The sequence below is a fragment of the Danio rerio genome, chromosome 22 (assembly GCF_052040795.2).
Source record: "Danio rerio strain M-AB ecotype USA chromosome 22, GRCz13ab, whole genome shotgun sequence".
NCBI lineage: Eukaryota > Metazoa > Chordata > Actinopteri > Cypriniformes > Danionidae > Danio > Danio rerio.
This window is the reverse complement of record NC_141042.1, coordinates 28,059,151-28,073,478: the sequence shown is the minus strand read 5'-3', so window position 1 is coordinate 28,073,478 and position 14,328 is coordinate 28,059,151. Positions and strand designations below refer to the sequence as shown.

Here is a 14,328-nt window from a genome sequence, read left to right as displayed (position 1 = left end):
ATGTTGGACACAGAAATACTAATTTAGTATTACTTAAAATCCACGTTTATCAGTTTTTTTGGGCAATTATTATAAAAATAAACAAATACATTTCTAACCAAGAGACATTTTGTCTCTATATTTGCTTTTCAAGGACTGTTGTGCTGTCTATAACAGTTGTGTAACAATTACCTCTCCTCACTTTTTTCGTGTTATATTAACTAATAATTAAATAAATGTGCGACTTCAGTACCTTCATGGCAGATTAGTAGGTTTAACCATTCGGTTTATAACACACACACACACTGCAAAGTTCAGCAGTATTAATGTGTACCAAGTCTGACCAGTTCCCACGTGGTGCGTCAGGCGCATCGCAGCTGCGCATATTTACGCAATCCATTTACTTGATTGCGCGATGTTTCTACTGTACACTTGAATCGGTTACATGTTTGAACGCATTAAAGAATGATGTTTGGATTTTACACAACAGCATGCTTCCCACGTGGTGCATTCAAGCGCCTCCTATCAGCGCAAATACACGCAGCCTGCCGTTTATCTCGTTTATTACACAAGTTTATCAGTTGCATGTTTAGCGGCATGATGAAACCGTGTTTAGATTGCACACACAGCCCGTTTGATGGTGTCCACAAGGTGAGTAGGTGAAAGGTGACCCCAGTTATACGTTGCGGGGGCGTGCCGTGACGTCACGGAAGAAGGTTGCGATCTGACCGTCCGAATTTACAGTAGTGTCCAGCCTGAACCAGAACTCAGAAAGTTTCCCAAGATAGACGCCTCTCGCGCATACAAACACACCGGACGCTCTGCGAATTAGCCTGGCGCGTAATTAGGGTAATAAACGCTCTTAACCTTGACTGACCTTACGTCTGCTGTAAGTAAACACAAGGGCGCTTAAGTCCACTCGCATATGCTCCCTGCAAGCGTCTGACCGGCAGATTTGCAGACGGGATCGACACTGCTTATTTCCACGGTGGCTGCGTCAAAAGAGCTCCGTCCTGAAGGGGGATCGCGTGACGTTTTCTGGCGTGCATTTAATTGTGACTTAAGCACTGACCGATCCGTAGACCTCGCGTGGATCTATCGTACCGCAGGGGTTCTCCAGAAACCGTCTCTCACATGATGTACACAATAACCAGAGGTCCCAGCAAACTTGTTACACAACGCAGAACAGGTAAGGTGAACAGGAACAGCATGCAGACGACGCAATATCGCTGATTTCTAATGCTTTTATGGTGTATATTTAAAAAAAAAACGACCCACTTATAGACCTTGGCTGATGTATTAACACATACTTTCTCTATTTCAGGCCCTACACAACAGATTGAGAGCAAAGGAAACGACCTGAAACAGAAGCAGAGCCACTGGCTTGTATCGGAGTGAGTGATATAATGTAACACATCTAGTACCTGATTGATCTCCTCACGTGAGTTTGGTCACTGAGGGGAAACTTAAACATGATTTAACTGCCCCAGCGTCCTTGTTTCGTTTATACGCAGTGGACATTTAAAAGTATCCACAGACAACAAGGTGGCCTCATTCATAAATCAGGACGTGCTGTTTTTACCCCTTTGCCAGAGTCGCATGTTTTTGCAGCGCCGTGTGACCTTGCAACAGTAGCGCGTGCGCGTGAACGAGAGCGCGTGGAGTGTCGGCTTGTTTGAAGATTGTGTCGCGATTTCTGTCGGTACTCATTTCTGTAGTTAGGGATTAATAATTGATCTTTTGGCGTTATTATAATGCGAGCACATGCTTGTCACACCCCTTATATTCCCACAAGGACGTTGTGCAGCACCATGTGCTGCTTTCTGAGGCGATTTTTACGACGGTCATGCGTTCGCGTATGCGTCCTGTCAATTGAGTTTGATATTTGAATAGCGACCCATTGATGATGATGATGACGATGGTGGTTATGTTAATATAGTTAGTAAATGGGTTTTATAACGCGTCACTATAGAAACGAGGTTGTGTAAGGAAGTATTTGGTCTTAAAGGGACAGTTCACCAAAATATTGTGACAGGCTTTTCACTGAAAGGGATAGTTCACCCCAAAATGGAAATTTACTCACTCTGAAGTGATCCCAAACCTTTTTTGAGTTTCTTTCTTCTGTTAAACACAAAAGTAGATATTTTATAGAAAGCTAAAAACTTATAACCATTCGCTTATATAGTTGAGAAACCAATGCTATGGAAATCAATTGTTACAGCCTTTAATCATTCTTCAAAATATCTTTTTACTTTTAACAAAAGAAACTCAAATGTTTAAAATAAAGTTAAATAACAGAATGTAGCTAAATCTATAATTTTAAGTATTTTTCAGACCTGTTAATATTTGTATACTTTAAAGAACACACTTTATGTGAAAGTCAATGGATGTCCAAATAATTAGTAACTATAATTCCAAATAATAATGAAGAAATTGACATGGGAAAGATCATAAAAATTAAAGGATTAATGGTTTATCACCTATACCACTATGTATAACTTTACAACCAGGTAATATTATTATATATCTTCTAATTTCCCACTGTGCAGTTCACCAGCGCCCAAGATTGTGTTTCATCGTCTGAACGGAAAGCGGTACCACAGATCTACCTCTCCAAAAGCCGACAACACAACTGAAGGATTCACACCAGCTCACGAGGAAAATGTCCGGTTTGTTTATGAGGGTGAGTTCATTTTCCTGAACGCCGTTGTTAATGTCCTAGTTACCATTAAGACCTTGAGGCTGGTTAGCAGCTGCCGTGACCTCAGTGAACTCCAAGTATTCAAGGCTCCACAACTCAAAAGTGTTACAAACTGGCGAGTCTTGAGGTCATGCAAACTAAACTAAACTAAACTGCAGTTGTGGATCACTTGGGTTCAGAGTATCATTAACGTGCTTCGGGAGGCCGGTTCATCAGATTTGTGAGAAGAAGGACAATTGTTATCTTGCAAAGGAGGTGTTTGTCTACAGGCCAGACCCCTCCTCCGCAGGCTGATGCAACGCCACCTCAAGGGCAGCTTTTAGGCTCTTTTGTACAACGGCAGGCTAGTCAACTGAGGCTTAATGTTTTCTAAAACTGCTTTACATGCTGTAGAAAGGTGTTGCATAATGCGGTGAAATCTCACAACCAGTTTAGGGAGTGTTAAAGCACTTTAGTCAATTTTATCCTAAAAGAAAAGCATGTTTTTCAAGTTCTAAACTTTTTATTAACCCTTATACATTGTTGGGGATGTTTTCATCCACTCTGGGGTGATTTTTGAGTCTTAAATTGGCCATAACTTTTTCTGACTTTTGTGAAAATCTTATTTTGATGTACTTTGGGAAATGCATTGACATTTTTAAAAACTCAATGATACACTCTGGGCAAATTGAATACCCTTTAATTATGTTAAGAATGAAAACATCCACTGAATTAAACTAAAAATGCATCAGATTAATGTTTATTTTTTGCATAAATCTGTTAATCAACCTCAGTCCTGCTTAAAATGACTAAATTATTTAGAAAATTACATAATTTTGAATCTTTAATTGCCAAATTCATAAATGATGTCACTGATTTGGTGAAAAACTAACACAAAATGACATTTTCAAAATAAAAAGTAGTTGTGGACTGGATTTTTTTTAACCTTTTATCAAAGTCTTGGACATGTGAAACAACTTCACCTTTGTTTCATATTGTTTTTGATTATTTTTCATTTTTTTCATTTACTGCTGGTGGCTGTTTCTGCTTGATTGACTTTCATTATAACCACATTCTTTTGATTACAATACCATGACACCATATAGTCATGCAGTTTTGATTGTTGGTGGTTTTCCCTGTTGGTAAGAGTTACAATTTGTCATTTTTTCTGTCAATCATCAGTTGGCACCATTAACTCTTTAGATAGGCCTGTGCAAGAAAAGCTTAGTTTCTGGATTTTATATGGAGTATAACAGCAAATTAACGTGTGTGCGTCTCTGAGTGTGTGAGAGTGATCTTGACACACTTACCTTGATGTGTCTGAGAAAATCTAAATGTGCATTTCAGCTCTCAAAACTACATAAAGAGTAAATAAAACATAGACTGTGAATTTACGCACCATCAAATGTGGTTATAATGGAAGTCAATGGAGCAAAAACAGCCACCAACAGTAAATTAGGGAGAAAAAAGGAAAATCTAACAATGCATCAAAGCCAATGTTGTTACTAATTGTTGACACGTCCAAGACAGTGATAAAAGGTAAAAAAAAAATCCAGTCCACCATTACTTTTTATATAGAAAATATACTGTAAATTACACTTTTTAAAAGCAATACAGTTGAACTGATCAAATACTACTCATCTGAAGTTTGCAGTAGATAAATGTACAGTCTTACAGTAATTATTGAAAGTCAAAGAGAAGTGATTTTAGCAAGATGTCCTTTTTTCTTTCTAAGTTCTAAACTGTTAATTAGTTTCACATTTGTAGTGATTTCCTAAACGGTATGTTTTGTACGTCACAACTAAACAAGTGGATTGTGTTTTCATAAGCTGTATTTTGGGAAACATTGGAATTAAGACTGAACATGTCTTTTCCTAAATGGTTTCTAATTTAGTTTGTTTTCGTGCACTAAATGAAGAATAATAAAAGCCATTATGATTCTGATTCACAATTGAATCATTTAGGTTGTGTTGTGAACTGGTTTGAATGAATCATTGATTTAAGAATTATTGCAAAAGAATGATTCAATCACTAATTAGATAACACTGTTTTAACAGCAAGCTTACTCTGGATAAAAGCAATACAGTTGAACTGTTCAATCAAATACTACTCATCTGACGTTTAATGTTTATAGTGAATAAAAATGTATGGTATTCAGTTATAAAGTATAGGAAGTCTAAAAGAATTGATTTTAGCAAGATGTCCTTTTTTAAAAGTTCTAAACTTTGAATTAGTTAAAACGTTTTGCATTTATCCGCTTGTTATGTGTAATGTCACGCAAAGCAGTTTCTGGGTCCAAGAGCTATATCAGAATGTATGGGAAGACTCAACAATGGTGATAATAAAGTTTACAAAGCGCTGTAATACTTTCATAAATCACAATCGCAATATATATACCCATGCCTAATATCAGATTAATTTTTGCTAAATAGTTTACATATTGGTGTCTGTGATGCAGCAAGTTCAGAGACGTTTATGTACACCGTGATTTTATATAAAATTCACTTTAATGTGTGATATATGACTGTTGTCTTAAACAAATATTTTCTCAATTCCAATGAGTAGCGGTTTGCACCCGGAAACAGTATTTCTTATGTCACCATTTAACACGTAGATTGTGTTTTCATAAGCTGTATTTTGGGATACATTAGAATTAGGACTGAACATGTCTTTTCATAAATAGTTTCTAATTTAGAACTATTAGTTTGTGTTTTTCTGCCCTGACTGAAGAATATTAAAAGCCATTTTTCAGAATTAAATCCTCCAGGTGGTGTTGTGAACCGAATGACTAATTGACAAGAATTGACTCATAGAATGATTCAATCACTAATTATTATGGGACAATTATTAAGTATTATAGTATTTATATGTATTTGTATTACTTGAGGTCAGTTTTAGGGGTGTAAAGGATGAAATGGTCAAATGCATCCACCTTTGTGTCTTACTAGTTTTTTCCACCCACATGTATATATTTAGACTTCAGTTGGTTGTCTAGGACTATGTCATGAGTAGTGTTGCGTGTAGTTGTTTACGAAGGAACTAATTACTATAATTAAATTACTGTTCAAATGAAAAAGGGATTGCTTTTCTTTTTTAGGTAATTTAAGGACAGTCACTTATAAGGAACTAGTATCTTATACATTGTATATAAATGAATTATTTCTGTATAAATCAGTTCACAAAAGAGTAATAGTTTTTATTATTTTATTTTATTTTTATTGCTGTTTTGAAAATATTCAGCATAATAACCTGGTTTTCCAATAAAGATGATTTGATTTGTCAGAGAGTGGCTCATGTTTAAGAACCAATCAAGACAAGTCAGTATGGTATGTTTTAAATATGGTACCATTTTATATGAAACAATTTTGTCTTGATGCATATTTAGGTCTGGGTCTGGTTTCACTCAAATATTGACTCAATTAAGAGTTTATATCAAAATGTTAAGAAGTACATTTCTAAACATAATAGTTTTAATAACTCATCTCTAATAACTGATTTATTTTATCTTTGCCATGATGACAGTAAATAATATTTGACTATATATTTTTCAAGACACTTCTATACAGTTTAAACAGACATTTAAAGGTTTTACTAGGTTCATTAGGTTAACTAGGCAGGTTAGGGTAATTAGGCAAGTTATTGTATAACGATGGTTTGTTCTGTAGACTATCGAAAAATATGTAGTTTAAAGGGGCTAATAATATTGACCTTAATTGGGTTTCAAAAAATTAAAAAACTGCTTTTATTCTTGCAAAATAAGACTTTTTTCCAGAAGAACAAATATTATCAGACATACTGTGAAAATGTCCATGCTCTCTTAAACATTATTTGGGAAATATAAAAAAAAATCAAAGGGGGGCTAATAATTCTGATTTCAACTGTATATTTACATTGTCCCTGTTCTTTTTGTTTTGTTTTTTGAATAAAGGATTTTAAAAGTAATTCAGATTCAGGATGATTGACAAATGAATCATTTACTTCGTGAACCCGTTTCAATAATGCATTGAAAAAAAGCTGAATTTCCATAATTATAACCTCACATGATCTTTCTGAAATCATTCTAATATATTGATTATATTGACCAAGTTGTTAGTTAAGTGGTATATTTTTAAATATTTTTTAAAAGGTGTGTGTGTGTGCGTGTGTGCGCGTGTGCGCGTGTGTGTGTGTGTGTGTGTGTGTGTGTGTGTGTGTGTGTGTGTGTGTGTGTGTGTGTGTGTGTGTGTGTGTGTGTGTGTGTGTGTGTGTGTGAGAAACACTAGGTGGCGCTGTGTTAAAGCTTCTCAAATAACTTTAGGATATGCTGCCCATAATGTAAACCAAAACAAGGGTCCCAATGTATTTACTGTTTTAAGTAAAGCTGTTTTAACATTGAGATATGATTAAATTGCCTCTTGTTACAGTTATGAAATAGTTTGATAACAGGCTGGATATGTTCATGGGCCAATGACATGACCACATTGAAATTATCTATACTTTTAAAATATACTGCAATTTATAATGTGTATGTGTGTGTGTTTACTGTATACACACACACACACACACACACACACGTGTGTGTGTGTGTGTGTGTATGGTTTTTTTTTTACAATTTTTATTAAGCAGCATTTATTTGAACTTTTTTAGTAATTATTGTCCTTATGGTCACTTTAAATAGACTCAATCGCTTTGCAAAATGTACATTTTCCATCATATCTAAAGCTTTCTGTCATGTTTCTCTATTTTTCATGAGCGTATATAATGTAGTTTAATATTACCTCCCGTTTTGTTTTGGGATTGCAGCTTGGCAGGAGGTGGAGCAGAAGCTGGAAGCAGGATCCCAGCCGGAGCACGGGAAAGGTCCGGTTCAGTACGCAGAGAGAAACCCCAATCCCGGCATGAAGAGTCAGTAAAACACTTCTGTCCTATTTACACTCCTTAAATAGTCTCTACTTTGCTGATTTGTTTTCTCACCCCGTATGAAAGCCTCATTTGTCATTAGGATAATTCAAGTTAAAAAAAAAAATCCAAAGTTCAATGTTTCTATTACAACTATCAGGAAAAAACAAGAGACCACGTTAACCTCTTAAAGCCCAGGGTGTTTTTTACACGCATTTTTATTTCTCTTTGCTATTTGGGCTTATTGGAACCTAATTAGAATAAGATCTAAGTATCATCTTTTGAAATGTTGTACTTTTAGTGAAAAATGATGTCCATATATGTGGATTCTTGGTCCAAATTTACACAAAACACTTTTTCCAGACTGTTTTTTAATGCATATATAACATAGACATTTTTAACATGTTTTGACTATCAGAGAGTAAAAACAACATTTTTTGCCCATTTTAGACAGTTAAAATAGTGTGTGGGACATTTCAAATGATGACACTGTATGTCTGGAACAAAATATAAAACATTTAAAGTATTGATATATAACAGGAGAATAAAAAAGTCTTTAATAAACGTGATCTTTACATGAATAAACGTGATCTTTACAGTTTCAAAAGTTTTTGTTATGAAAGAAAAAGTGATCATTTTGACTTATACAGTGTATTTCTGACTATTGGTTAAATATCCCTGTTCAACATGACAATAAGGTTTTGTGGTCCAGGGTCACATATTGGTTTCTACTTTTAACATTTCCTCAATTTTAAATCATAAATATTATTTGCCTTTTTTTTTTCAGAAAATGACTTTTGGTTGAAATAACAAATGTTGGTAATTGTCGTGGTTTAAAAAATGACAGCAATGGCATGTCTAAAAAAAAAAAAAATGAGTACAAATATTTGAACATGACACACCTTTGCTGTTTTATGCAAAAATAAAGCCCCGAAATAACAATTTAGTTCGGTGTTTGAAGAGAAAAATACACTTTTTTTTTTGTTTAGTAAGTAAACTAATGATGACATTTGTTTCCACTTTAAAAATATAAAAGGTGTCATTTAAAACCTGTTTTGTATAAATAATGGCACCATCTCTATTCTCAGACAACATAATACTCATGTTATAAACTTAAAAGAGATTCGTATAAAAATAAATATTTATTTTAGTAACTGGGTTGGGCGATTAATCGGAGAGTAATTAAAATCAACATTCAGAATAAACTATTTTATTTTTCCAGGATGATTTTTTCAAATACTTTCCCTACAGGTCACATGACCCCGCTTTGTTAAAGGCTGAGGCTGATTTACTTCCGCAGACATATCTGATCTCTGGTCAAGTAGGACGATGAACCCATACCTGAGCCCTACTTTGCACTACATTGACGATAATTAAAAGCTGCACCAGAGATGTCTTGAGATGCATATTTTCTATTACATTCAAATTATTATTTACATTAAAATATTAGTTTACAGAAGATTCAAGAAATGCAGTGTTTAAAACATTATTTACAGGAAATACAGGAGTCATTTTATTTAGAAGAGATGCTGCTTATTTTCTACTTTTAACATGAAAAACACTGAAAATAATTTATTTTGTTTCCAAAAGTGATTTATTTTCATATTTTCATTTATTTTCTTTTTATGAGAAAAACGTGACTGTTGAACAACACACAATGCCTAAAACCAACCGTAAAGTTCAGGAAATAATCATAGATGGTAGATAGTGTGTTTCCATCAATTATTTTTTAAATCCAGTAATGCACCCTTCATTCAGAAATCTCTCACTTGTAATATGTGAGCATATTTACTGTACAAAACGTATCAGTGAACTTTGAGGAAAACAAAATAAAACAAATGAAATAGTCGCTCTTTAATTGTTATCAAGTTAATGTTCAGTTAATCGAGATTTCGATTTTAGGTTAAATCGCCCAGCCCTAATTATTCACTATCAACATTGATTTTTTCTGAACAAATAAAAAATGTAATTAATAAAGAAATGTTATTAGAAGCTAATACAATAAAGCTAATATTAACATTTTATCCAAACCCATGTCTAATAAATCAGGTAAATCCAGAGAAATGATCAAATGGTCTGTATTTGTATTGTCTATAGTGTCTCACAGCTGCATTACAAACAATGTTCATGTTGCTCCCCAGGCCCGGCGCTACGGGGGGGCAAAGGGGGGCATTGCCCCCTCAGAAAGAATTTGTGCCCCCCCCAGTTTTCATAAAGGATTGTTCACTCAAAACTGAAAATTCTTTCTGTCATTAATTACTAACACTCCTGTCGTTCCAACCTTTAGAACACACATTTAAATATTTTAAAATATATGACATAGCAATTAAATTATGAAAATTGTCAGATTAAAGCTAGTCCTATAGTGCAGAGATCCGGTCCCCGCGTCAGGTCAGGTGCGCCCGTAAATAAAACGCGCACACGGCGATGGAGGCGCACTCAACTCACAAGGGAGAAAAGTGTGTGACATGATACGAGCAGCTTAATTCATTTCATGTTTTGGTTAACTAATTATTTAAACGCAACTCTCTTGAGCTCTAATGGGAAGAAACGCAGAAGAAATTTGCTGTTAAATTAATTTTAGCAGAGACGCAACTGCCAGTTATTTTCACATTAGTTATTCTGGAAGATATAGCCTAATAAAATGTTTTAATAAAAACAGTAGGCAGTGTTTTCCCACAGTAGGCTACACTATAAATAATATTTTAATTTATTAATTAATATTGTTATTAATATGATTCCAATTAAGCTAAAATTGACAAAACGCAGAACCCTTTGAATGTTTGCTTTCATTTTGACATTGCTATAAAGCGCACTTTTACAGTTGTGTAGAGAAACATCCCATTATGCGGCTGCAGTCAAGGTATAACACTTAATAAATGCCTTTTGCGTTTAAAGACGATCGGCCGGCGAAGTCAAGTTTGCAGTGTTATGAATGGAATATAGTGCATTAGTGGAATTACCGCAGATCAACCGAAAAAACTCTCACGTGCCCTGCAGGTAGGCTGAATAATAATCTTTTAAAAATATTTAATTTAGGCTATACTGCTGTTTGCTCATGCAAAATTAAACAACATAAAATATATTGTAAACCTATTTTAAGAGCTAAAATACAGTCAGCATATCGAGTTTGTTTTGACTTGTAGCTCATGGCCCTAAAATGAAAATAACCTGAAAACAAGTTATTAAAATAGGCTTAATAAATAAATAAAATGACGAGTACGCCTAGTAACCTAATGGTTTATGATGGTTTACAAATGACAACCAGACAATATCGCGAAATTTAAACTCATATAAAAACCCAAGATAAATCTTTATTTTTACATTTAAAATGATGAAAAAACTTATATAGCCTGAGTTGCGTGTTAAACGTGCCAACTAATTTTCACGGTAATAACTGTGAATTTTGGTATCTTTTTTTAGGTATTTTTCTGGCTACACTAATGCCTTAAAATGTAACTAAGTAATTGTTTTGAATGACATTAGATTGTTACATTTAGCTTTTTCCTAACACTGATGTTGGTAGGGTAATAGGCTACGTGAAGCGTGATGACTCGGCTGATTACACTATATTTATTTACCGGTTACGCGAATAGTCTGATCGTGGGTCAGCTTGCATGTGTGGGCATAATTTGACGTAGGCTATTTACCTAAAATTTTAAACATTCATATGCCTGTTATTTGAAATAAAACGGAAATAAATAAGGAGAATAACATGATTTAAAGCACTCGTTTGGCACTAAGCCATGATCCGTCTGCATTTATAAGCGGTATTACCATCATTAATAAAATCAGTAATAGCGAAACTGTAATTATTACTATTAAAACGTATATTACTGCCATAGGTCAGTAACAAAGTAAAGTAATAATAAATGTGAATAAATAGCCTAAATGAAAGGAACAAGAGAGACCAAAATTAGCCACCAGGTCTACTGCCCCCCTATGGATTTAAAATGCCCCCTCAGTTCTGATATCCTGGCGCCGGGCCTGTTGCTCCCACACTAGAAACAGATGAAACTCCTAGTATTTTGGTGGCATTATGCTAAATTTCAAAACTATTTAACAGACATCCTACATACACTACCGGTCAAAAAATTGAGATTATAATTAATAATAATAATAATTATTATTATTATTAATAATAATAATTATTATTAGCGTGATTTGTGAAGGATCATGTGACTAAAGACTAATGAAGCTGAAAATTCATCTTTAAAATCACTGAAGTTAATGATTAATCTAAATGATAATCTACTTTTGAACAGTTTTTTTTTATAGTAAATAACATTTCACAATTTGAATTGTATTTTTGCTGAGATAAATGCAGCCTTGGTGAGCCCAATAAGCTTATTTTAAAACATTTAACAATCTTACTGACCCGCCTTTTAACTGATAGAGTAAACATCTTCAATTTTGGTGCGATTTCGAATAAACTCAGCCAATCTCTCTTGTATTTCCCTTAGATTTTGTGCCGATTGATCTCGAGGAGTGGTGGGCGCAGCGTTTCCTGGCTAACATTGCCAACCTGTCATGACAGGTGCATGATGGGGCATGAAGAGCTGGTCCTGACTGAGGCAGTGCAGCCTGACTCTCTTAATCAAGGCGGATGATCATGTGAGAGATCTGCTGGCTAGATGAATTCAGCTATCCTGAGAAACTGTTTGCCCAGCCGGACTCAGACTCTCTCTCTCATGCACACCCAGGAGGAGCAGAGATTTTTTTTGTCTTCTGCTTCTCTCTTTGTTAGGATGTGAGATGTCTGTTTTTCGTGACAGATCTTTGCAAAAAAAACAAAAAAAAAGTGATGTTATAAAACTAACAAAAAAAGTGCAGTAAAAGTTTTTTCAAGACGTGTTCGCTCTGTGATATTTGTCTTTCACTTCCTACTGGTCACATTCATGGCTTTAAAGAAATGTATGGTTCATCAAATAATATTTAAAAGGCATCATATTGGGATTTTGAAATATAAAATGAAGTAGATTTATACATTTGTTTTGGATATAATTAAATGTTTTTGAGTTTGCAACACCAGAGTGCTTGTTAGTCATGAAAATGTAAGTATTTAAAAAAAAAAAAAAGCCTTATATTTTTGTTTTATTCTTATTTATTTTTTCCTTGCTGTATTTTCTGCAAAAATCTTTTTTTTTATTAGTCAATTTTGGTTAATACAATCTGTTCTAATCCATGTGAAATCAAATTTAGTGTTTATTTTGATACCTCACATTGTTTATCTTTAAGTGAACAATTAATCTGTGATTGTTAATCCACTCAACCCACATCCACATTCATTTTTCTTCAGCTTAGTCTTTTATTTATCAGAGGTCGCTCTTTAACTGAAGACGCATCGTGACCTTTAAGGGACTGTTTCATATGGATTTATTAATCATTACTTTCGTAGTCGTAGTTTATTAAAGATGCAAAACCCTTCACTGCACGTCAGCAAACCTTTTAATATTTGCAGCACAAGGGCTTTATAATAGAACTTGATCTGTTCAGAAAAAAAATATTTGAGTGCGTTTCACTGCTTCCCAAATGACTAAAACCATAACTAAATTAATATCTACTGTGCTGAGCAAGAGCGCTTCTTTTCCTGTAAACCTGAACAGTTGCATTATCGATGATGTGTGCTCTGGTTCGGAAGGCAAAAAGCAGTGTGAGTGCAGGCCGAGGAGAAACGATCGAGCTTCAGCGCAGTTCAAGGAAACTGTACCGAGTGTGAGTACACCCTTATAAACTATGGCCACTTTAGTTTACCCAGTTCACTTATAGCACATGCCTTTGGTCTGTGGGGGAAACCGGAGAACCCCAAGGAAACCCACGCCAACACGGCGACAACATGCCAACTGGCCCAGCTGGGACTTGAACCAGAGACCTCCTTGCTGTAAGGTGACAGTGAGCCTCCGAGCAACCAGTTTTGGTAATCTTCAATCAAAAACTTACCATTTGCTTCAGTGTTTGGAGTGACTGTCCTTCTGTTGGCATCCGTTTGATGGCTTTAATCACAATATTATTAACCACACCCCTTTTACCGTTAGTTTGCTAAAAGGGAATCAAGCGCAAAAAGAAAGCCCCACCCCAGCCCTTACTTATATTTAGATTCTCTTGGAAATACATAAACATACAAACACTGACTTTAAACAAAGACTATAGAATACACAAGATGTGTCACATATGTGTTTGAATGGAGAAAAGTGAGAAAATTCTAGCCTGGGTTGGGCTGAACAAATACACTGAGGTCAGGTTGAATGTGAGGTTGAAATGTGATGTAATGATCATCACTGAGAGAGGATCTGCATCCGGATTTGTTAAATCATTCATTTGAGGTAAATAGTCTACCTTTATTACATACAAAGTGTGAAGCACTCTGAAATGTTTAGATTTTTTTTCAATTCAACGCGCCTGGAAAACCTGAGCGTGATGTGTATCCCTTCTCTTTTGTGCGCTATGCCCATGCGTCTCCATTTGAAATAATGAAATTAAAGATGCTGTCGGCTTTTGTTGACTCACAAAATTAGACCTGTGCCCTGGTAAGGCCTTGTTTGCAGCTGAATATAAATATATAGTTAAATATATACTTCATGCAGACTGAACAAAGACGTACAGTGGGCCGCATGTGGCCTGAGGGTAATAAAATGCCCAGGGGCCTCATGTACGAAGACTTGCTTGAATTCATACTAAAACATTGCGTACAGACAAAGCTGTAACTGTGTAGGTGCTCCTTTCGGAGGTAGACTGGAGAAAAACTGTGTTATTTGCAAGTTTGTCCCCTGAAATTAATAATAGAAGAAAAA

At 35.0% G+C, this 14,328-nt stretch overlaps 1 protein-coding gene across 1 annotated transcript; it reads left to right on the top strand.

The window, feature by feature from the left end:
* The first annotated feature begins 552 nt into the window (after window positions 1-552).
* mcrip2 (MAPK regulated corepressor interacting protein 2) lies at window positions 553-12,390 on the top strand. The gene is given in 5 exon segments (NM_001045127.3): window positions 553-1,168; window positions 1,304-1,373; window positions 2,529-2,662; window positions 7,442-7,543; window positions 12,001-12,390. Coding segments are annotated over 5 exon segments (432 nt in total). The 5' UTR covers window positions 553-1,113; the 3' UTR covers window positions 12,072-12,390.
* Window positions 12,391-14,328: the final 1,938 nt, after the last annotated feature.